Source organism: Lucilia sericata, unplaced genomic scaffold, assembly GCF_015586225.1.
Source record: "Lucilia sericata isolate MDLA Ls3-8-SP2 unplaced genomic scaffold, ASM1558622v1 Contig001600F_arrow, whole genome shotgun sequence".
Taxonomy (NCBI): Eukaryota; Metazoa; Arthropoda; class Insecta; order Diptera; family Calliphoridae; genus Lucilia; species Lucilia sericata.
The window spans coordinates 30,785-56,782 of NW_023995517.1; the positions used below are offsets into that span (position 1 = coordinate 30,785).

The window sequence follows — 25,998 nt, forward strand, 5'->3', positions numbered from 1 at the left end:
CTAAGGTTCCGAGAAATGAAACTTATATGACTTCCAGATTGTGTCAGACTACTGTCAAAGAGTTCTAATAAAAGTGAACAATCGCTGCATCATCCATCGAAAGATACGAATTTTCATATCCAAATATTGTTCACCCGGTGAAGTAGAAACCATTAAAAAAATCTGGAGAACCTATAGCCAGTTTATTTCGTAATAACACCCACTTTTTTAACACCATTTCTATTTTACATACAATGAACTTTCTTTCTGTATTATTTTCATGCGGGCATATACACAGGGAATTCGATTATTCGAGAAATGCGAAACGAATAAAATAATTCATATTAAAGATTTGTAATTTCTGAAGAAGTTATCAATATCCTTTTCCCTACAATAGAACCAATTCTTAACAATTTCTTCTGATTTTCCAAAAATTGAACATATAGATTAGATTAGGAGCATATAGGTTAGGATTGTTTAAAAGGGGGATGTACATATATTACATAAGAATTGAAAAGGTAAACTTAGGCCTTATATAGAAACTCAGTTCCAGTTTCCTGGACGTACATAGTTCCTCAGAATTTTAAAATCATAATTCGTGAGGCATGTTATATTTGGATATACATAATTTTGACGAAAGTCTGGTAATGACAGAGAAAATGTTCCATCTCACTGTCCTCTCTACATGCATAAAATCGTCAAAATCCGTTCGTCCGATTTTGCATGGTTGTGTCCCCACTAAGAATAAGATCCATCATACGAACCTCGAACCTGCTCATCTCATAGGTTTTCAGTGGACCTACCCACCGTTACATTATTCCCAATGGCCGTATGCAATACTCTAGCCATGGAATGGTTTAGCATTTGTCAGGTTAACTTCTTCAAACTCCCATTTCATTATAGGAAAAACATTCGCTCTTTAATTGCCTATTATCCTCAAGTAGCCCGATAGATAATGGAATGTCAGGTTAACTTCTTCAAACTCCCATTTCATTATGAGAAAAACATTCGCTCTTTAATTGCCTATTATCCGCAAGTGGCCCGATAGAAGACAGATTTTCTCTAATGTTCCGCCTGACCACGATTGCCATCTGGGACCAATTTCTCGTAGTTTTCTATAATTTCCTCCTCCCTACTTGCTGGCTGTCGTAAGATATGTTAACCTTTGTTGGCACCATATTCAATTCAATTCTGTGGTATATTTTTACTTCAAGGATTTCAATGTATGTATATCCCTAGAGCCGTCATAGCAGATAATCTCTAATTCAGTGTAAAAATGTCTTAATTCTTGAGTTTCTCTGAAGAATTTTAGGTTCTTAGTCTGGAATAGAGATATCAACTTCAAGCTGAACACTAGAACATAGAAATGAGGGATCATCTTATAATGACTAATCCGCAATATCGAATGAAAACATAGTCGATCTTTCGATATGGATGAACTTAAGTCTAGAGTTTTTTCTGAAGAAATTTGTATTCAAATTGAAGATTTCCTTCGGAGACTTTAAAATTTTATGTGTTTTTTACATCGAATACTGGGTCATACGATTGAGGGGTCTAATATTAGTACCTACTGCATGATATTGAATGAAAAAGTAGTGAATTTTTTCGTAGTCGATCATTCAATATGGAAGAACTTATTCTAGAGTTCATTCTGAAGAATTTTGTATTCAAATTGAAGATTTCCTTCGTAGACTTCAAAATTTTATGTGTTCTTGACATCGAACACTGGGTTATACGAGTGGGGGTCTAATATTAGTAGCTATTGCATGATATTGAAATAAAACGTAGGAAATTTTTTTCGGGTTATTGTATATCCCGATAATATAGAATAACAAGTAAGAGTGTTATATTCGGCTATGCCGAATCTTATATACCTACCATCAAACCTCGTTTGACTCGAATGAAACTTACTTATGTCGAATTTCATCTATATACTCGTATTTTTAGGCCAGTTATAAGCGTTAAAGTAATTTTCTGAAGGGGACCTTATATAGGGGGGTAGGGTCAATTATGGGTCGATCCTCATAAAATTTGGTAGACAGAATTTGGTTCGTATTAAATTTATTTGTGTCGAATTTCATCGCTACACTCGTATTTTTAAGCCATTAATGAGCGTTGCAGTCATTTTCTGAACGGGACCTTATATATCATCTTATACTTGAGGAGTCTTGTCATAGAGTTTGTTCCATGATATCGAAACAAAACAAACTTTCCACAGCGTTTTTTCTGAGACAAAGTCAAATCGTCGACATTGAAAATCATTCCATTAAGAGAATTTTCTGATTCTGACAGTGGAGTCAACATTAAGCAATTTGTGATACCAACTTTTCAAATCCATTTGTAGGGGCTCTTCTCTCGCAGTCTACTAGATTTTATCAGGGAAATTAGTCATTTCTTCGATTAGGTTTTATAGGAAGACTCAGATTCTATCATAATTCTTTATGGAATCGATAAAACTGGTTATGGCAATCGACATGAATAAGCTCCAAAGCTGTCCTAACTTAGCGCTTAGAGGCATAATGGATTGTATACAAATGACGTCAGCGTTTCGCATGTCGGAATGGCAATGTTTTCGGTTAAGGAACACAACAATTATTAACACAGTTTCTCCTGGCACTGCGTTATAGTCGATCCTCTAAATACGCATTGATTGGAGTTTTATTTCCCTGAATAACCCATATATTAACTCGACAAATTGTCATATAAGTTGATATCTGAAGTGACCTACTTTGAGGAGCTTGCCACTAGCCCCCATTATTTCTACAATTACCTTCCACTGCTAATCATTCCTACGATATTCCCACCTTAATTACCAATAACTTTTTCTAATATTTATGAATATGATGATTACAATAAACACATTTCAAATACACAAAGTAGACCTTCTATGGGGGATAGGGTCAATCATGGACCGATCAACATACAATTTTTTGATAGATTTTGACTCGCATGAAACTTACTTATGTCGAATTTCATCTATATACTAGTATTTTTAAGCCAGTAATGAGTGTTAAAGTCATTTTCTGAAGGGCACCTTATATGGGGGGTAGGGTCAATTATAGACCGATCCATAAAATTTTGCATAGTGATTTTGGATCACAAGAAACTTACTTATGTCCAATTTCATCGCTATATTCGTATTTTTAAACAAGTTATGGCTGTTAAAGCTGCTTTTCGAGGGGCCACTTGTATGGGGGCTATCCGAAAAATTGGACCGATATTGCCCATTTTCAATACCAAACAAAAGAAATATTTATGTGAAATTTCAACCCTCTAGCTCTTTCCATTCGGACTCTATCGTGCTTTCAACAGACAGACAGACCGACGGACAGACGGACAGACATGGCTAGATCGTCTTAGAATTTAATGAGGACCCAGAATATATATACTTTTGTGGGTCTATGACCAATATTTGGATGTGTTACAAACGGAATGACAAAATCAATATACCCCCATCTTTTTTTTAATGGTGGGTATAAAAATGGTGTCGATTTATTGTTTAGGTATATAAACAAAAATTAAGACTACTCCGCAAACGCGTGTAAAGAGTACTCTTCAAAGGACTAGGACTGGTCCAAAACTAATCCAAACATACTCCATTTAACATTGTGATGACCAAGCGAGGACCTCGCAATCTGTCAATGCATTACATTGGACTAATCCCAAAACTAGTCCCATGCTGAAATTATGGGAGTACATGATCCTCAATATGATCCTATGTAATGTAGACTATGGACCATATTGTTTTCAAAAATGATAAACATGATCCATAACTGCACTACATAGGACTAGACTACTAAACCGATTATATTCTCCAATAATGTTTACAGACGAGTTGTTTATGGATTACCTAAATGGATTATGTACTTCAATAATTTTTGCAGGGTATATAGAACATAGAATATCGGTACTTGCAAATGTGAGGTCATTTTATTGTGTCTATTTCACGATAACGAAAGAAAACGATGTCAATCTTTCGACAATTAATTTTAGAAAGTTTTTCAAAGGAATTTGGATTCAAAAAAGTTTGAAGTAAAGAATAGGAACATATGTATGTATTCATTTTACGGAATACTATATCATCTTATACTTGAGGAGTCTTGTCATAGAGTTTGTTCCATGATATCGAAAGAAAACAAACTTTCCACAGCTTTTTTTCTGAGACAAAGTCAAATCATCGACATTGAAAATCATTCCATTAAGAGAATTTTCTGATTCAGCCAGTGGAGTCAACATTAAGCAATTTGTGATACCAACTTTTTGATTGCCAAATAACGAATAATCTAACTTCTAATATCTCTAACAAGCGCACCTCTCACAAAAACAAAAAAACCTTCATAACTTATGCATGGTTTATTTTATAAGACGAAAATTTGATTGAGTCAAATTCGTTTCCTTTTGCTTTCTTTCATTCTTTAAAAAATAAAAGAAAACTTTTCACAGCACACTTGATTTTTATCTACTCAGCTTTTTAATGCTCCAAGGATGATAAAAAAAAATATTTTCAGTTTATTCATAAAAAGGAAAAAACCGTCATATTTCAGTTATCATATAAAAATATGCGTGTATTTTCCTGCAAGTTTATAGGAGTAACTGAAAATATGGAAGTAACGTAAATATAACATTTTTATAATGGAATTTGGCGTTTTTTTATACCCTATGTATATATAACTTTGTCATTCCGTGTGTAACACCAAGAAATATTCATCTGAGACCCATCAAAGTATATATATTCTGGGTGCTTATCAAATTCTGAGTCGATTTAGCTATGTCCGTCTGTCTGTGTAAAACACGCTCACGATAAAACGAAGCAATAGAGCTTAACCAAATTCACCCAAAATGTTCTTCATTTTCCTAAGTTGTTTGGTATTGCAAATGGGCAAAATCGGTTCACACCGGGAAAAGTTATGAATCAAAATTTAAAACAACCTCGGAAAAAATAAGCATTTTTTACACATTCTGATGTAGTTTTCTCGAAAACTATGCAAGATAATTCCATGGAAATCACCATACATTCGTTTCTGCACAAGATCTTGATCCCTGCTGAAAATTGCCAGAATCGGTCCACAATTTCATATACCTCCCATACAAAAGTACATATTCCCGGAAAATGGGTTTTTTGTTAATAACTTCCGCCACAATGTCGATATCTTCACAAAAGTTTACAAATTAAAATCTTATGTCAATAGAATTCTTTCGGAGGAAAAATTTTATGGATCGGTCCATAATTGGACATAGCTCCCATACAAGGTCCCCTCCCGAAAATCACTTAAACGCGCATAACTCATAACTAAATTAAGATATCCAAATAAAATTTGGTACAAGTATTGCCCATATGCATAGAAATGTTACTGTGAAATTTTTTTCCGATCGGTCCATAATTGGTCATAGCTCCCATACAAGGTCCCCTCCCGAAAATCACTTAAACTCGCATAACTCAGTACTAAATTAAGATATCCATATAAAATTTGATATAAGTATTGCCCATATGCATAGAAATATTACACTTAAACGCGCTTAACTCATAAGTAAATTAAGATATCCGTATAAAATTTGGTACAAATATTACTCATATGCACAGAAATTTTGTTGTGAAATTTTTTTTCCGATCGGTCCATAATTGATCATAGCTCCCATACAAGGTTTCCTCCCGAAAATCACTTAAACGCGCATAACTCATTACTAAATTCAGATATCCATATAAAATTTGGTACAAGTATTGCCCATATGCACAGAAATATTACTGTGAAATTTTTTTCCGATCGGTCCATAATTGGTCATAGCTCCCATACAAGGTCCCCTCCCGAAAATCACTTAAACGCGCATAACTCATTACGTAATTAAGATACCCATATGGTACAAATATTACTCATATGCATAGAAATATTACTGTGAAATTTTTTTCCGATCGGTCCATAACTGGTCATAGCTCCCATACAAGGTCCCCTCCCGAAAATCACTTAAACGCACATAACTCATTACTAAATTAAGATATCCATATAAAGTTTGGCAAAAATATTGCTCATATACAGTGAAATATTACTGTGAAATTGTTTTCCTATCGATCCATAATTGATCATAGCTCCCATACAAGGTCCCTTTCAGAAAAACACTTAAAGGCACATAACTCATTACCAAATAATGATATAAATAAATACTATTTTTGTTCATAAATACTATTTTGTAATACAAAACCACTTAATGCTATTTCAAAAATTTTTCACGATCGGTCTATATTTGGTCATATTTCTCATACTAGGTCCTGCCCCTAAAAGCGCTTTAACCGTATTTAACTATTTGCATTATAAATTTGTGTAGAACAAAATTATATATGTATGTATTTTGAAAATCCTTAAATCTTTCACACACATGCAAATACTAGATATCGCTAAAGCATATCTTAGGGCGCTATAAAAATTTAAAAGGAAGTGGCGTTTCTAATGTTCAATAAATCTTGGAATTGCAGTAGATTTAAGCTGTTTAAATCTTGGGTTTTTTCTATTTATGACATGAGAAAACTTATTTCTACAAATATTTTATTAATTAGAAATGTATTAATACAAAAGTTGCTGGTGGAGGGTATTTAAGATTCGGCTCAGCCGAATATAGCACTCTAACTTGTTTTCTCTTACTTTCTTGAATTACAATGTTGATGTATGTATTACGGAAAATTATAATAATAATACGAATTCTAACACATACTTTAATCCTGGTTGTTGTTCTCCTAACGTTGTTTATTGTGCCACCACAAAAATGTGTTTAACTTTTATGTATCGAGTTTTCTTTGTAGGGAAATTTTAAAAGAAATCTTTTAATATTTATGAACAATATGTAATGCGTGGAGTTAAGGAACATGTTAAGGAACAAGTATGATTTCTAATATTGCAATTTCTTATTTTTTGTTTAAAATTTATTGCATTCAAATTCAATACCTTACACTTTTAAGATGATAAGAATGCCTTAAGGTAGAAGTACACAACTCGCGTTGTACGCGGCAACGCTTTATAGGCTTCTGTCAACAAAAAGTTGAAATAGTGTGTTTTCATTTAACAAGTTACACACTGTAGTTTGTAACGCGTCTGCCGCAAAAAATTCAGCAACTTTCAACTTTTGACGCGTCGGCAGCTGATCAGGTTTGTATTTTGTTTTGTGTAGAATAAGAATAAACTAAAATGAAATAAATTTCATCAACAATGAAAGAAAAAAATTAAAAAAATAAACAAAAACTTAAAATTTGCATTTTTAAAACAGTAATAGTTTTAAAAAAAAAACATTAAAAGAAATATCAAAATGACGCGTGGTGTGTAACTTGCAGCTTGTAAAGCGCGAAAAGTTTGAAAAGCGTAATACCACCTTTAGTTTAATTGTTAATGAAATATAAGGTTATTATGGAACGCTATAAAAGAAAATATAGATGTCAAACAAGACCCCCTACTATTCATATAAAATTAATAGACTTTACCTTAATCGACCTGATGCAGAAGTCAATAAGGCTGTACTTAGACTTTTTAACAGTGCGAAGTAACTCCAAACTTTTGGGAAAGATCCAAAGAGTTCGCAGTAAAAACCTTTTCAGTACAGAGTTTCTTGAAATATTTCCAGACTCGAAACATTCCTAGTGTCTACACATTGGCATGATGAAAGCTCAAAAGTGTGCTTCTGAGGACTCCTCAAGTGGACTTGAACACCATTCTTTCTTTACCTTTGACCTATAGAAAATTTTGTAGCCGGTTTGGCGGCTAGAAGTCTACTAAGACTGTATGAGTCTTTGTTAGTCAAAACTTCGCACGACAATCACACAAAATTTCTATACGAATAAGATCTACTTGATGATGGCAACACCTCTTGTGGAATTAGAGATCATAGAATTACGAGTCTAGACTTCAAGGAAATACATCTAATGGAATTTCACACAAGGAACGATTGACGTGTAACCGATAGACTGTTTAAAGGGTGTGTAGTTTTTAGCGACAGGTCCAAAATGAATACCAGCAAGGGTGCAATCTGGAAAGCGAAGGCCTTATGGTCTTCCAGTGGAGTTTCAAAAACCTTCTAAACATATCAAATCCATTTATAGGGACTCTTCCCTCGCAGTCTACTAGATTTTATCAGGGAAATTAGTCATTTCTTCGATTAGGTTTTATAGGAAGACTCAGATTCTATCATAATTCTTTATGGAATCGATAAAACTGGTTATGGCAATCGACATGAATAAGCTGTAAAGCTAACTTAGCGCTTAGAGGCATAATGGATTGTATACAAATGACGTCAGCGTTCCGCATGTCGGTTAAGGAACACAACAATTATTAACACAGTTCCTCCTGGCACTGCGTTATAGTCGATCCGCTAAATACGCATTGATTGGAGTTTTATTTCCCTGAATAATCCATATATTAACTCGACAAATTGTCATATAAGTTGATACCTGAAGTGACCTACTTTGAGGAGCTTGCCACTAGCCCCCATTATTTCTACAATTACCTTCCACTGCTAATCATTCCTACGATATTCCCACCTTAATTACCAATAACTTTTTCTAATATTTATGAATATGATGATTACAATAAACACATTTCAAATACTAGGGATGCCAAACGGGAATTGCCGATTCCAGAAAATCCCGGGATTTTTGTCGAGATACGAGTATATTAAACATAATTATGAGCTCAAAGGCCCTACAATTTATCAGAATATATACTGGCAATTAACCTGTTAATAAGATGGCGAGATGATAATTCCCTTTTTTGGGTAAGAGGACAAGGGATATAACTGGAAATAATATTGCTGATACATTGGCAAAAGCTGGAACTACGATGGCTATACTTGATATAGACCAGTTCTGTAGTGTTTACGGCCATTAAAAACCATATATCCGATATTCAGCTCAAGACGGTTGGTCACATGAGTACACTTGCTCAATTGCTAAGGTGCTGTAGCCTCGTATGGATCCTCATAAAACATACTACCTAAATTGTAGGTTTCAACAAATTGTAAATTTGGAAACCATGCAAGACGCATGGGTCTTCATAAGTAGGTTTTTATTCTACTATTCAGTACCTGGAATGGACATTTTATGAATTGATATTGAAAAATTGACGGAGTATACCCTTGTACCGCTGTATCTAGAAAGCACTGTATTATTTTTAGTACTTTGAATTAATTTGTTTTCCAAAAATTTCACAAAATACTTTTGGAAAAGCTTTCTGTGTTAGTAAACACATATTAAGTGTATTCATATTGTAATATGAAATAGAAAATGTTATTTTTGTCATCAATTTATTAAGATTTTTTAATAATTTATTTATATTTTTCGGGATTTAGAAATCCCGGAAATCCCGCGATCCTGATATCGGGATTCCGGGATTCATTTAAAAGTCCCGAATACCGTGATTTTTAAAAATCAGTCCCGAATGGCATCCCTATCAAATACACTAAATAGACCTTCTATCCCACTTACCGATAACGCCATCTATTAAACATTCTATTCGCCTCCTTCCGTTCTGCCGTCAATTCTAATTGCGCATCTTTTTTCAAATTTATTAAAGAGTTTTGTAGAACAAAATCAATGACTGCCTTCTTCATGGCAAACACATAATCAGATTTTATCTCATCGATATTTTCATTAAGAGCAGTGGCCCATTTATTTAAAACAGCTGGTATTTGACTTTTAATTCTAAAAATTAATGGAACAAAATGAAGAGGCAATTAAATGTAGATAAACTTTCTAAGGTACAAATAATCCAAGAGTAAAACAAAAACAGCCATTAGAATCTTACCTGTTTAACACTTTTTTGCTCATGGGTGAAACGTGTATTGTATCGATGCCATGTTTAATGTAATAGTAATAACGTAAAACTTCCTTTTCTTCTTTATTGGGAAATTCAGCTTCCAAATCAATGGCAGTAGCGGGAGAACCTCCAGCATCATCATCGTCTTTACGGGCAATTAATTCGACTAACTTTTTGCGAAAGTTTTCTCGTTCCAAACGCATTTGCATGTAAGAAGGTCGCTCTATTTTATTTATATTAAATGGGGCCAAAAGTTTTAAGGAGTTGGGTTGTAGAGAGTGTTGTTGCAAAGGAACAGCGTTGTGCATGAAACAAATAACATGAATTGCCATTAATGTGTAATCATGTGTAACAAATTGTAGCCATAATATACAAGAAAGTAGCACATCTAACTTTTTGCCACCCACTTTATACACATTCATTCATATATAAACATATTTACATGGTTGTAACTAACTTACATCTCCTCTACTTACTTTCTTTCTTTTTAGTTTGTATCCTACGTTTACAACGCATTTCTTTGGTATGACATAGCAGCCTGTCAGGTATGCTGGTTGATAGCATTCTTCCATCTAATATTTCACTTGTACATTCTGGCATATTCAATTCATACCAGAGACGTCGTGAATTGTATTCGGGATTCGCCTTCGAACGTAATATACTTTCTAGTGTATCGGGTTTGGGTCGATTGTAAACGAATTTTTGTTTTGAACATGGTCTTTTGACATTGCTGACTCCACTGCTAGAGCTGAGATGGCTGGGCTGTGATTTGCGATAAGCTGAAATAAAAGGAGACGACTAGAATCAGAAATTCATTGATCTAATTTAAATGATGATTTTAAAATAAAGTTATTGCCCAGTGGGCAGAAATGAATTGTATTTAAATATATCAGACCGGTTCTATTTGAAAGTAACGAGTTGCTCCAAGTGAAATAAGACACCACGAAGATGTTAAATTTTAATCTCTTAAAGTTTATGCCCTTGTTCAAATAAAAGAAGGAATTTGTTCGTTTGAGAGCAGATATTCCCTACGAAAGCGAGATCGGGCCTAGGTTACTGGAGAGATATAGAATAGCATTTCGACTTTTCCCAAACTGGGACACGTAATACGCTTTCTTCATCTGGTATGCGCTATATAAAATGGACAACAAGGCACTTGTTTTTAATGAAAAGAGACTTGAAGAAATCAATATCTGACCAATGCTAAACTGATTGAGCTAACTAGACGCAGAACGTTGGGTAGGACCGCAAAGCTCGTATGGACAGATTTAGATTCAAAATTAATAAGCCGAAGATTCCGGAATACGGGTGCAACCTTACCAAATGCAAAGCAAGCTACGTGACTTCAAAACTGGTTTATAAGTGGAAAATGTTTTGCAGAAAGGCTAGCTAGCTAGCTAGCTAGTTAGTTAGTTAGTTAGTTAGTTAGTTAGTTTAGTTAGTTAGTTAGTTAGTTAGTTAGTTAGTTAGTTAGTTAGTTAGTTAGTTAGTTAGTTAGTTAGTTAGTTAGTTAGTTAGTAGTTAGTTAGTTAGTTAGTTAGTTAGTTAGTTAGTTAGTAGTTAGTTAGTTAGTTAGTTAGTTAGTTAGTTAGTTAGTTAGTTAGTTAGTTAGTTAGTTAGTTTAGTTAGTTAGTTGTTAGTTAGTTTAGTTAGTTAGTTAGTTCTTAGTTAGTTAGTTAGTTAGTTAGTTAGTTTAGTTCTTTTTTAGTTTATTTGTTCTTTAGTTCTTTGTTCGTTTTTTTTAGTTCTTTTTTATTTTCTTTCTTTATTTAGTTCTTTATTTATTTTGTTCTTCTTGTTCGTTTCTGTTTTTCTTTTTTTTCTTCTTTTTTTTTTATTTTCTTTCTTTCTTTCTTTTGTTTCTTTCGTTCGTTCGTTAGTTCTTCGTTTCGTTTCGTTTCGTTATTTTCTTTCTTTCTTTCGTTCTTTCGTATTCGTTTCGTTTTCGTTCGTTTTTTTCGTTCGTTATTTTTCGTTCGTTCGTTTTCGTTCGTTCGTTCGTTCGTTCGTTCGTTCGTTCTTTTCGTTCGTTCGTTCGTTCTTTCGTTCGTTCGTTCGTTCGTTCGTTTCGTCGTTCGTGTTCGTTCGTTCGTTTTTCGTTCGTTCGTTTGTTTCGTTCGTTCGTTCGTTGGTTCGTCCCTTTCCTCCCCTGTTGGTTCCCTTCCCCTGTTCCCCTTTCTCTTCTTCGCCTTCCCCTCCCCTTTCCCTTTCCGCCTTTTTCTCTTTCCTCCCCCCTGTTTTTCCCTTCCCGTATCCTCAGTCCTCAACAGCGGTTGATAAGTACTGTAGTGCACAATTTCCAAGCAAAATTACTTTACAACACTACCGAATATTTGACGCCGCTTTTTTTTAACACTGACTTTGTTATTTCCTCAAAGGCCGTTTCCATAGAAAAATAAATAGAACTGAAACTGAGAATAAGAAATATTACTCTCTCACATGTACAGGTTCTGTGTGAATTTATACAATTGTATGAGTATTTTTATGTTTGTTTACATAAAATAACAAAAATATGAAAGTACAAAATGTATCCGAATACACCATACCCTACCACATTGCGAGTAAGTAGCAATAAGTTATTTAGTATTTTTTAATGTAGAAGTTATATTCAAGAGATTGATGTTTGCTTAATTAATGAATGTACTACTCATTATAACAATATATAGTCAAAATTTCGTATATATAAAATTTGTTGAGTCGAATTTTATAAATACTCTATTCTTGTATAGCATGTACCGCTTACACAAAAGTTCAATAGGCTAATTTATGGGCGGATTACATCATTACATCGACGCAGGTGTTACAAACTTTAAGACGTAAACAAAATACCGTTCCCATTAGTGTGGTGTAGGGTGTATTTTGACTGCATTTGGGCTGCTTTGAAATTAACAATAATCGTTCATATCAAGCGTTAATTTTAGCATTAGCACAATTCCTTTGGCAAAATAGCCCCTGCTGCTGCAATAAACACTGCTAAAAGTTATGTTTTCCCATAAAGTTATTGAAAACATTTTCAGAAAAAAAAAACAAATTTTTCAATCGTTTTTATTTTTTAATATTATTTTCAAGTGTCAATATTGACTCAACCCAGCAACCAAAAAGAGTTTATTTAAAATTAAAAATTATTTTTAATGAAGATCTTTCTTACATTGGTCAACTGATATTGAATAAAAATGGCTAATTCAAACCATTATTTCATAAAATATCGAAATATAATATCAAACAAAAATATAAAAACTTTTTAAACAAAAGAGTTTGTGTTTGTTGGGTTACATATTTTTCAACTAATACATTCTCACGACTTAGGTTTTTGACAGCAGACTTAAGGCCTAACTATAATATGCTTAAACAAACTGAAGTCAGCTTAAGCAACTGTGCGAACACATATAAAATGTATGTGACAAACTATAATGTACTTAAGAGAGTTTCGTCAAGTTTCGTCAAATTTTATTTGCTTAAGCAAAGAGCGATACTGACAGCACATTACGTACGGAATCAATTGTTTGTTTATTATACACAAAGAAAATAAAGAAAAAAATGGAAAGCTAAAAGAAAATTAATTTATTTCAATAAAATATTTTGAAATATGTATTTTTTTTATTACGTGTGTCACATAAATGTGTAAATGGAGCTAAATTGTTTTGAATACACGTAAGTACATTATAGCCACCTAAAAGTTTCCTCGGATTTTCTTAAACATTTGAGAGACTTTTCGTTCGATTGTTACATTACCTTAAGCAAGCTTATGCACATTATAGTTGGGCCTTTAGGTTTTGTCATACTCAGTTTCAGTTCTATGTATACCTTTTCTATGGCCGTTTCTCTCTCTCTTCTATTTGCTCTCAACGTGCTTTATGTCAAAAAAATATTCTTTTGACATATTGTGCAACTGTTTTCTTTTCATTCATCGTGCAAAAAGAAGTAAAATTCCTTTTTTAACTTTTAATTTAATAAAATTTTCAATTAAAGTTATTTAAAATTTGTGAAAAAACTATACCTTCTTCCGAGCAACGTTTCATTGTAGTAAAAACATCCAAAATATATTAAAAATTGTTAATAAATTCTTAATTATTTAAACGGAAGATTGTTTGTAACAAAGTTTTTCGAGTTATTGTAGTTTAATTTTTATATTATTTAAGCAAAATTCGTTCTTTCTTTGTGACTGTTAGTTAGAAATTGATTTTTCTTGCCGGTTTGCTAGACAGTTGGAAAATTTTGTTTTATTTTCCTTGCTATTGAAATTTCTATTGTCATTTTATAAACAAAAATATTAAATGAAAAGTATATTTGGTTTCCTAGGTGTTGAGGGAAAATTTTCACATACCTTCAGAGCTGCATTTAAGGGAGACAAAACCAGCAACAAGTTAAGCGTGTGTGTCACCAGGAGTAACCAGACTAACAAATTATTAAAATGATTTTCCAACAATTCACCAGATTCTTGCACACCACCCGTATTGTTTATGCCGGCGCAGAGAAAAGTGCATTAGCAGCATTAAGAAAAAAGACCGGCTACACATTTGCCAACTGCAAAAAGGCCCTGGAAATGCATAATAATGATATCAATTTGGTAAATATTAAATTAAAACATATTTAAGGATATTTTTATAAAAGGAATTTTATTCTAGGCTGAAAAATGGTTGAATGAACAGGCCCAAAGTCTTGGCTGGTCTAAGGCTACTAAATTGGCTGAAAGAGCTACCGCTCAAGGTTTAGTGGGTGTTTTAATCAAGGGCAATATCGGTGCCATGGTGGAGGTCAATTGCGAAACTGATTTTGTAGCCCGCAATGAAAATTTCAAAAATTTCGTAGATCATGTTTCCAGAGTATGTGCTCAGTACACAGAGTTAACCCAATTTGATGGCGATTTATGGAAGGTAATATTAAATATAAAAATTTATTAATATTGAAAACAAATATTAATATTATTTGTCCACCTTAAACAGTCCGGGTTCGAGGCCGATGCTTTGAAAAATCTTAAAACTTCGGATGGCAAAACCTTGGCCGATCATTTGGCCTTATTAATTGGCACCGTAGGTGAAAATGCCTCTATTAAGCGTGCCATTTGTTTCAAAGTCAATAACGATTTGAAACTTTCGGGTTATGCTCACCCCCAGGCCACTACCCAAGAATCAACACAAAATATTACACAAGTTGGTAAATATGGTGCCATTGTAGCATTCCGCGGCAATAATGTCGATGAGGATTTACAAAAGAACCTCTGCCAACATATTGTCGGTATGAATCCCAAAAAAGTGGGTGAAGCTGACAAGGATAAACCCATGGCCAATAAGGACGATGAAACCTGTCTTATTCACCAGGAATATTTAATTGATGATGACAAGACTGTCGGTGAAGTATTGCAGGAAAATAATCTCTCTATTATTGACTATCAACGTTTTGAATGTGGCGAAGCTGCTGCTAATGAGGAATTGGAAAAGGCCAAACTCAGTAATTGACAAATGCGCGAAAGCAGAGTTGATAAAGATTATTAGTAATAGTAATGTGGGTGAAAACATTTTTATTTAGTTTTAATAAATGTTGGACATGTTTTTGAATGAAACATAGCAATTTAAATAAAGTTTGCTTTTATTGTTAAATGTTAAACTTAAGAAAGCAAATAAGTTAACTAATTAAATAATAAATATGGTGTTATTAAAAATAGATAATTGAACTATACTGAAGATGTTTTCCAGTTAATGTATAAGTGAAGTAGACGGTTTTTGAAATCAGAATACAGATAGTTTTATAGCTAAGTTTGACCAACAGATTTAGTTAGTTTATTGTAGCATAACAAGAATTAAATAGAATCGATCTCAAACGGTGCGATTCGAAAATTCAAAAAGTATAAAAGATTCTCCAAAGCATGGATATTTTCGAAAATTCAAAAAATCAAACAATCTATCTATCTATATCTATCAATCTAACTATCTATCTATCTTTCTATCTATCTATCTATCTATCTATCTATCTATCTATCTATCTATCTATCTATCTATCTATCTATCTATCTATCTATCTATCTATCTATCTATATATCTATCTATCTATCTATCTATCTATCTATCTATCTATCTATCTATCTATCTATCTATCTATCTATCTATCTATCTATCTATCTATATATCTATCTATCTATCTATCTATCTATCTATCTATCTATCTATCTATCTATCTATCTATCTATCTAACTAACTATCTATCTATCTATCTATCTATCTATCTATCTATCTATCTATCTACTATCTATCTATCTATCTATCTATCTATCTATCTATCTATCTATCTATCTATCTATCTATCTATCTATCTATCTATCTATCTATCTATCTATCTATCTATCTATCTATCTATCTATCTATATATCTATCTATCTATCTATCTATCTATCTATCTATCTATCTATCTATCTATCTATCTATCTATCTATCTATCTATCTATCTATCTATCTATCTATCTATCTATCTATCTATCTATCTATCTATCTATCTATCTATCTATCTATCTATCTATCTATCTATCTATCTATCTATCTATCTATCTATCTATCTATCTATCTATCTATCTATCTATCTATCTATCTATCTATCTATCTATCTATCTATCTATCTATCTATCTATCTATCTATCTATCTATCTATATATCTATCTATATATCTATCTATCTATATATCTATCTATCTATCTATCTATCTATCTATCTATCTATCTATCTATCTATCTATCTATCTATCTATCTATCTATCTATCTATCTATCTATCTATCTATCTATCTATCTATCTATCTATCTATCTATCTATCTATCTATATATCTATCTATCTATCTATCTATCTATCTATCTATCTATCTATCTATCTATCTATCTATCTATCTATCTATCTATCTATCTATCTATCTATCTATCTATCTATCTATCTATCTATCTATCTATCTATCTATCTATCTATCTATCTATCTATCTATCTATCTATCTATCTATCTATCTATCTATCTATCTATCTATCTATCTATCTATCTATCTATCTATCTATCTATCTATCTATCTATCTATCTATCTATCTATCTATCTATCTATCTATCTATCTATCTATCTATCTATCTATCTATCTATCTATCTATATATCTCTATCTAAACATATTCTCTTTTTCTTAAATTAAAATTTTTATTTTTGCCAAAATTATATATTAAAAATAAATCTGCTTATTCATGGATAAAAGTTTACTTAACCGATGAAATTTTATGAACAATTTCATTGAACTTTATAACAAAACTTTTTAGAATTCTACAAAAAAAAAAGGTCACCTGTTGCTGCTGTTGTATTTTATGTCTGTATGTACGAACTTTAGAAAAAAGAATAGGGGATTTACGCATGAGTAACTTACACCTGCATGTAAAATATAATTTCAAAATAAAAACCATTCGTCACTCTTATTTTAAACTAAATTCAATGTAAATTATTAGGGTTGCAAGCAACGAAAACTGGCTTTAAGCCAAATTCTTTTTTGTCCAATAAAACATATATAAACAATAATTTGCTTTTACTCCAAAAAGATAAGCCCGAAAAAAAGTAGCAAACGGAAGAGTGAAGTCATAATATGAGGCAAGAATCAAACAGACGGACAGACATGCAGATACATAGATAGGCGGGTAGACAAACGTTTAGATATAGACGCAATGAGACCAACATGCAATGTCAATGATTTTTAATTGTGTTTTTATGTTGAGTTTTATTTTTTTTAGTCTTTCTTTTTTGATCACACTCTTAAATCATGTACTTAAATAGACAAACTATTAACTAACCAAAGCCAACTACTATAACACTCTCTGTCTGTCATTCTTCTTTTACTTTGTCGTATTTAAACGTACATTTTTATTTGTACGTGATTTTTTAGTTAAAGTTTATGAATGGTTCGAAAAAACTTATAATGGCTAAATAATTACTTTTCCGGAGAAAGATTTAATTCTATTTTAGCACAGAACTAAATACAATTTAAAACATTGGTCAAAACAATATCGACCAGCAGACACACTCTCAAATATACATGAATTGTGATCACATTACATACAGATATAAACATACACATGTACATATGAATGTTTAACAATGGCAAAATCATTTGAAGCTTCAAAAAAGTTTTAAGCATTAGTTATGGTCGACTTAATAGAAACTATTAACCGATCAGTCTTTACAGTGTGTAGTCTTGACTATATATCAGTCCATAGTTATAACAATTGATCAGATTACGGTCTTGACTAGATCATTAAATAGTTTTGACTATTGATAAGTCTTATGTATTGACTATAAATCCATCTATAGTCTTAGCTATAGAATCTACAGTCTATCTGATTAATGGACCAGTTTATGGGCTTGATTATAGATTGATCTATAGTTTTGAAAATTGTAGAATAGTCTATATAGGCTATTCAATAGTCAATACTATAGACTATTCAATAGTCAAGAAGCTATTAATCGACCAGTATATAGTCTTGACTATAGATCAGTTTATAATCTTGACTATATATCATTTTATAATCCTGACTATATATAAGTCTATAGTTATAACTATGGATCAGATTATGGTCTTGACTATAGATCATTAAATAGATTTGGCTATAGATCACTCTAAAGTCTTGACTATAGAATAGTCTATAGTCTTGACTATAAAATAGTCTATAGTCTTGACTATACAATAATTTATAGGCTTGACTATAGAATAGTCTATAGTCTTAACTATAGATAAGTGTATAGTCTTGACTATAGAATAGTCTATAGTCTTGACTATAGAATAGTCTATAGTCTTGACTATAGAATAGTCTATAGTCTTGACTATAGAATAGTCTATAGTCTTGACTATAGAATAGTCTATAGTCTTGACTATAGAATAGTCTATAGTCTTGACTATAGACTTGACTATAGAATAGTATATAGTCTTGACTATAGAATAGTGTATAGTATTGAATATAGAATAGTCTATAGTCAAGACTATAGAATAGTCTATAGTCTTGACTATAGAATAGTCTATAGTCTTGACTATAGAATACTCTATAGTCTTTACTATAGAATAATCTATAGTCTTGACTATAGAATAGTGTATAGTCTTCACTATAGAATAGTCTATTGTCTTGACTATTGCTTAGTCTATAGTCTTGACTATTGAATAGTCTATGGTAGTGACACTAGATCAATATATAGTCTTTACTATAAATCAATCTATAGTCCCCACTGTAGGGTGTACAAAATATGCAAAATTATATTCAAACATACATAAAATGGCAAAGGAAAAGTACATACAGAGGAAAAAACATCTAATTTTGGTCATCCCCACGCCGTATTACACTAAATGGTAACAACAACAATGACAAAATTACCACAACAACAAATATATAAACAAAAACAACAAAAACTAACCAACCAACAATACACAATCGTACACAGAGTGATTATTTAACATGAAGTTGGAAAAGTAAGAAGAAAAAAACAAAAAAGAGAAAAAATAAATTGAAACAACAAAAAAAATATCTTTGGACAAACCATCAACAACAAACTTTGTTTTCGACAATTTAGTTTTAAATACAAATTGAAACGTAGCGGTCATATTCTACAATAGAAACAAATAAATGAAGAAATAAAACGAGTTGAACTAAAAAATAAACTACGAAATTACAAAAGGAAGTTCAGAAAATAGAATCAACAAGTGGCAGGCAGCATAATAAAGTGTCTAAAATAAAACTGCCCTCTCTATTTGCAAAACAAAAACAAATTATTTTTAAACCATTGACATTTTCGTTGGTCCCAAATAATTTACATAAATAAATACATACATTAATTACATCAAGTCCGTGTAATCCCTCTTCCCACTGTGTAAACATTTAAGAGAACTGTCAAAAAAAAGTGTTAAAATTAATGTTTTGAGTAGTTAATTATTTTGTTGTTATCATGTTGTATAAATTCTAACGGTTTTTGAGTTTAAATTTTAAAACAATCGCTATTTGTCTCTTTTTATCCATTTCTCTCTATTGGAAATAGTTTGAAAATCGAAGAAAATCGCTTTTATTAATTAACATAATTTTAATATTTATATGAAAAGAATATTCAATTAAATTATTTATTAACAATTAAAGTTTGTCCCCGCAAATATGGCCACAAAAGCATTACAATTTAATTTTATACAACAGGTAAGAAATTAGCGAAAATAATTCATATTTTTTATTACTTTTTTGTGTGGCATTAAATGATAAATGATTAAATCTTTTTTCTAAGTATTTAACCCTAAGCTATACACATGTTTTTTATTAGTAGCTATCATCAAATGCTTTTACATTATCTTAAAATGATTTATTTATTGCTTATCTATCTAATGATTGCAATAATTTAGAGATAACTACTTTGAATACAAGACCATCTAGGAAACATAACATTAACAAGAATCTATAATATTGACTATAGATCGGTCTGTAGTTAAGTATGTAGTCTTGACTAGAGATGAGTCTAGAGTCTAGTCAAAAGTCTTGAATATATATCAGCCTAGAGTCTGGACTATAAATCAGTCTATAGTATTTTTTCCTTTAAATCTTTTACAATGTTTTTGCTATAGATCGGTGTATAGAATATAGATCAGTCTATATTCTTGTATATTTACCAGTCTATACTCTTATCTATTTACCAGTATACATATATTATTGACTATAGATCATTCTATAGTCTTGACTATAGATCATTCTATAGTCTTGACTATAGATCAGTCTATAGTCTTGACTATAGATCAGTCTATAGTCTTGACTATAGATCAGTCTATAGTCTTGACTATAGATCAGTCTATAGTCTTGACTATAGATCAGTCTATAGTCTTGACTATAGATCAGTCTAGTACTATAGATCCTTGACTATAGATCAGTCTATAGTCTTGACTATAGATCAGTCTATAGTCTTGACTATAGATCAGTCTATAGTCTTGACTATAGATCAGTCTATAGTCTTGACTATAGATCAGTCTATAGTCTTGACTATAGATCAGTCTATAGTCTTGACTATAGATCAGTCTATAGTCTTGACTATAGATCAGTCTATAGTCTTGACTATAGATCAGTCTATAGTCTTGACTATAGATCAGTCTATAGTCTTGACTATAGATCAGTCTATAGTCTTGACTATAGATCAGTCTATAGTCTTGACTATAGATCAGTCTATAGTCTTGACTATAGATTAGTCTATAGTCTTGACTATAGATCAGTCTATAGTCTTGACTATAGATAGTCTATAGTCTTGACTATAGATCAGTCTATAGTCTTGACTATAGATCAGTCTATAGTCTTGACTGTAGATCAGTCTATAGTCTTGACTATAGATCAGTCTATAGTCTTGACTGTAGATCAGTCTATAGTCTTGACTATAGATCAGTCTATAGTCCTTGACTATAGATCAGTCTATAGTCTTGACTATAGATCAGTCTATAGTCTTGACTATAGATCAGTCTATAGTCTTGACTATAGATCAGTCTATAGTCTTGACTATAGATCAGTCTATAGTCTTGACTATAGATCAGTCTATAGTCTTGACTATAGATCAGTCTATAGTCTTGACTATAGATCAGTCTATAGTCTTGACTATAGATCAGTCTATAGTCTTGACTATAGATCAGTCTATAGTCTTGACTGTAGATCAGTCTATAGTCTTGACTATAGATCAGTCTATAGTCTTGACTATAGATCAGTCTATAGTCTTGACTATAGATCAGTCTATAGTCTTGACTATAGATCAGTCTATAGTCTTGACTATAGATCAGTCTATAGTCTTGACTATATCATTCTACAGTCGGGCTATAGATCAATCCACAATCTTCACTATAGATCAATCTCCACTTTTGACTATAAATCAGTCTGTTTTATAGATCAGTGTGTCCTATATATTAGTCCATAGTATGGGCTATAAATCAATCTAAAGTCTTGACTATAGAGCAATCTACATTCTATAGTCTTTACTAAAGATCATTTTATAGTATTGACTGTTGATATAGATCTATCAATAGTCCTGTCTATAGATCAGTCTATAGTTCTTACTATATATCTATTTGAAGCCTTGTGTATAAGTCAGTCTATTGTCTTGACTATAGTTTTAACTACAAATCAGTCTATATTCTTGACTGTAGATCAGTCAATATTCTTGGCTAAAGGTCAGTCTATAGTCTTGACTATAGACCAGTATATAGTATTGACTATAGATCAGTATATAGTCTTGACTATAGATCAGTATATAGTCTTGACTATAGATCAGTCTATAGATTAGTCTGTAGAAGGGGCTACAGATCAGTTAACTATAGATCAATCTACGGTATTGACTATAGATCAATCTACAGTTTGACAATAGATCAGTCAGCACTCTCGACTATAGATCAGTCTGTACTATAGATTCGGCCACAGTATGAGCTATAGATCATTCTAAAGTCTTGACTATGGATCAATCTACAGTCTTCACTAAAGATCAAATTATAGTTTCGACTGTACATCAGCCTATATTCTTGACTATAGATCAGTCTATAATCTTGGTCATAAATCAGTTTTTGGACTTGCCTGTAGATCAGTCTATAATCTTGAACATAGATTATCAATAGTCTCAACTATAGACTTGATTATAAATCAGTGAATTTTTTAGTTCGTTTTGGCAATTGTAGGAAAATATTTACACTGTTGATAACATTTTTCGAAATTATAATTTCAATTTTGCGCAACATTAGCTTCAAATATAAATGTGGTTTTATTTAAATATTTATAAATATCTTCCGCATTTTAAATTAAAGAAACATTTTTTGTTGTAATATAAATGATAATAATTATTAAACATAATTTGCATAAAATAAAAAAAAAAACATGAAAATTACTATTAAAATTAAACAAATAATAATAAAAATACACACTCACCAACAATTTAATGTAGATCATGCAAATATTTTGTTTTAATGATAATAATGATGAGAAAGAAATAACTAATTTAGTGAGAGAGAGTTTGTTAGTTAGTAATTGTTTTGTGATTTGAAAATTACAGAAAAAAATGTTTTTGTAGTTTTTCGTTTAAAAAAGTTAAATGAACTTGAGGTGCTAAAATTGGCCATAATTATCATGATGTAACCTTTTAACTAAAGTTTCCATAGTAGAGATTCATACGAATGTATTCATGCCAAAACTATTACCACAATAACAACAATTTAAGGCTGTTGTAGAGATATTACGACAAAGAAATTAAATGTTTTTTTTTTCGTTGGCCGTTTAAAAACCGAAAAAAATTTAAATGTTTGTTTTAAACAAAAAAGACGTTTGTTATAAATCCCCCCCCCCCCCAAAAAACACCAAAACACAAAATCCCACACTGTCAGTTGTGGAAAATAATGGAAAGGGAACAAATTATTTTATTGTTTTGGTTTTTTTCAGCTTGTGAAATAGGAAAATTTGTACATAATTTAAGTTCATAATGAAGAGTTGTTTCGAATTAAGAAACAAATGAAAATAAACTTATAATTTAAATATCAAACTACCGTTAGAGGAGACTTAAATCAAGCAAAAGATAAAGATGCTTTTGTTGGTTAACATAAATTATAGAAGCTATTACAATTTCCCCTCAGAGGGGGGGGGTGTATAATTGCTTTGCTAGCAATTTTCAAAATTAAGCCTTTTCCGCTATTGCGTCGTTAATAAATATCAAAAATAAACTGATCTGACTATAGACTGATCAATAGTCTATTGTCTAGATTATAGACTGATCTATAGTTAATATTATAAACTGATATTTAGTCAAGATTATGGACTGATCTATAAAGACTATAGACTGATCTATTGTCTAAATTATAGACTGATATATAGTCAATATTATAGACTGATCTTTAGTCATGATTATGATCTATAGTCAATTCTATATACTGATCTAAAATCAAGACTATACACTGATCTATAGTCCAGACTTTAGACTATACAATGATCTATTGTCTAAATTATAGACTGATCTATAGTCAATATTATATCAAGATTATGGACTGATCTAGTCTATATACTGATCTAAAGTCCAGTAATAGACTTATAAACTAGACTGAGATATTATTAAGACTGATATATGATAGTCTAGACTGATCTATAGCCAAGACTATAGACTGATCAATATTAAAGAATATAAACTGGTAAATTGTCAAGGTTATATAGTATAGGTTAATCTCTAGTCAAAAATATAGACTGATCTATATTCACTATAGATTGATATATAGTCAAGAATATAGACTGATCTTTAGTCAAGACTATAAACTGATCTATAAACTGATCTATAATATAATCAATAATTTACAGTCAAGACTATGGCTGATCTATAGTCAATACTATAAACTGATCAATAGTTAAGACTATAGATTTATCTTCGGTCACAACTATAAACTGATCAATAGTCGAGACTATAGGTAATTCTATGAACTTCTCTATTAATCACTTAATAGTCTTGACTATAGATCAGTCTTTAATTAACAGTATATAGTATTGGCTATATATCTGTCTTGACTTGAATATAGTTCAGCACATAGTCATTTTACAAATTAATCTATAATCTTGACTATAAATCAGGTTATAGTCTTGATTAAAGATCAGTCTATAGTCTTAACTGTGGATCAGTCTATAATCCACGAAGCAAAATACGTTGGGAAACCCTGATCTAGAAAGTGTTTTACTAATAGTTATAAAACATATTAAAAGTTAAAAAAAAAAAAAACTATGAAAAATTAAAAAATAACAATATCTTATTTTTAGAGCGATCGTTAAAAATCTTTTAGTACTTTTCTAAAAACAAAAGTTATATTCAAAAATGAATGTAAGTATTTTAAACCAAACACTGCATTTAATTTTTAGGGTTTATAAGCATTATAAATCCACCCAAAAATTTGAAAAAAGAAATAATTAAGTTGTAATTCTTAAAACAAAAGAAATTATAAAAAAACTTATCTTAATTAAGGTATTTTTCTATGATTTCTTACAATGTTAAAGTGTGATGGTCATAAAATATACATTAAACAGCACTTCTTACTAGATCTTATGGGAAGAACCACTAGCCAGACCTTTCTAAATACAAATAAAGTGGAAATAAGTTAGTAAAAAAAATTTACACACGCAAGCGGTAGAGAATAAAGAAAATTCAAAGAGGGAGCGAACTACTTACTAACTTTAAAAACACACTTAATCATTAAAACTCGACATCAGTGTTATTTTAAAATACATATTTACTATTTTTAGTTACTTACAAACCCAATGCCCTCAATTTACTTTCAAATCTTAAAGAAAAAAATAAAAATAAGAAGCTTGAATGCTTTCAACCACTTCCTCTTCTTAGAGTTTTTCTTCACCAGAAAAAAAAGTAAGTTCTTTAACCAAATGAATCATTTCAAGACACAATATTCTTTAACCCCAACTTAATTATTCATAATGACAGGAAATAAACCAAACTAACCAAACAATCTAGAAATTGAACCTCTTCATATTTCCCATTGAACTTTCTTTTTTTTTTTTTTCTCTGAACTTTCTTGCAAAGATACAATTTCTCAAAAAGGGTGTTTTGTTTCTAGACAGTAAAAAGAGGTAAAAAAAACCATAAATGTAGGAAAACAAACTTAACATCAAATAATCACGTCTGACATTGAAATTAATCTATTTTAAATGTGTTATGTTCGGGTTACAAAAAAACTCATATTTATCTTTTATTACTTATTATGTTCATTCTTTATTTCTTTCTTGAGATTCTTTTTTTATAAGATTTTTTTTTTTTAATTTTCTTCGGAACTGAATAGGTAAATAGTGAATGATTAATATGTTCTTGAAGATTGTTTTGCGTTACAAATTAATAATGAAATATTTGTTTAGTAGTTTTTTAAAGAAATAATCGGTTAACTCGACTTAATGCAGCCCTATGTGGGTATCACCATATCACAGACTATAGACTAGATTACAGACTAGATTACAGACTAGACTATAGACTAGACTATAGACTATAGACTAGACTATAGACTAGACTATAGACTAGACTATAGACTAGACTATAGACTAGACTATAGACTAGACTATAGACTAGACTATAGACTAGACTATAGACTAGACTATAGACTAGACTATAGACTAGACTATAGACTAGACTATAGACTAGACTATAGACTAGACTATAGACTAGACTATAGACTAGACTATAGACTAGACTATAGACTAGACTATAGACTA

General features: G+C 31.1%; 3 protein-coding genes across 4 annotated transcripts in view; 2 read left to right on the top strand and 1 right to left on the bottom strand.

The window, feature by feature from the left end:
- Positions 1-13,939, bottom strand: part of LOC119612102 (dynein heavy chain 7, axonemal) — a gene marked incomplete at its 3' end in the record, with an annotated part of 38,353 nt that extends 24,414 nt beyond the window's left edge. Inside the window, 4 exon segments of the mRNA XM_037967832.1 lie at positions 9,437-9,652; positions 9,756-9,990; positions 10,244-10,546; positions 13,765-13,939. Of these exon segments, the coding sequence (XP_037823760.1) occupies positions 9,437-9,652; positions 9,756-9,990; positions 10,244-10,546; positions 13,765-13,786 (776 nt within the window).
- Positions 13,100-15,371, top strand: LOC119612098 (elongation factor Ts, mitochondrial). 2 transcript variants are annotated; one of them, XM_037967828.1, is made up of 4 exons: positions 13,100-13,418; positions 14,067-14,334; positions 14,393-14,641; positions 14,711-15,371. In XM_037967828.1, the coding sequence occupies exons 2-4, from the start codon at positions 14,179-14,181 to the stop codon at positions 15,221-15,223; spliced, it is 918 nt and encodes a 305-aa protein (XP_037823756.1). In that variant the 5' UTR covers positions 13,100-13,418; positions 14,067-14,178; the 3' UTR covers positions 15,224-15,371. The 2 variants fall into 2 exon arrangements, with proteins under 2 accessions (XP_037823756.1, XP_037823754.1); XM_037967826.1 differs by lacking the exon at positions 13,100-13,418 and adding an exon at positions 13,579-13,688.
- Positions 15,372-19,318: 3,947 nt separating this feature from the next.
- The window catches only part of LOC119612097 (villin-like protein quail), a 32,189-nt gene continuing 25,509 nt past the window's right edge, over positions 19,319-25,998 (top strand). The window contains exon 1 of the mRNA XM_037967824.1: positions 19,319-19,944. Within this exon, the coding sequence (XP_037823752.1) occupies positions 19,906-19,944 (39 nt within the window). The 5' untranslated portion in view covers positions 19,319-19,905. The remainder of the gene's footprint in view (positions 19,945-25,998) is intronic.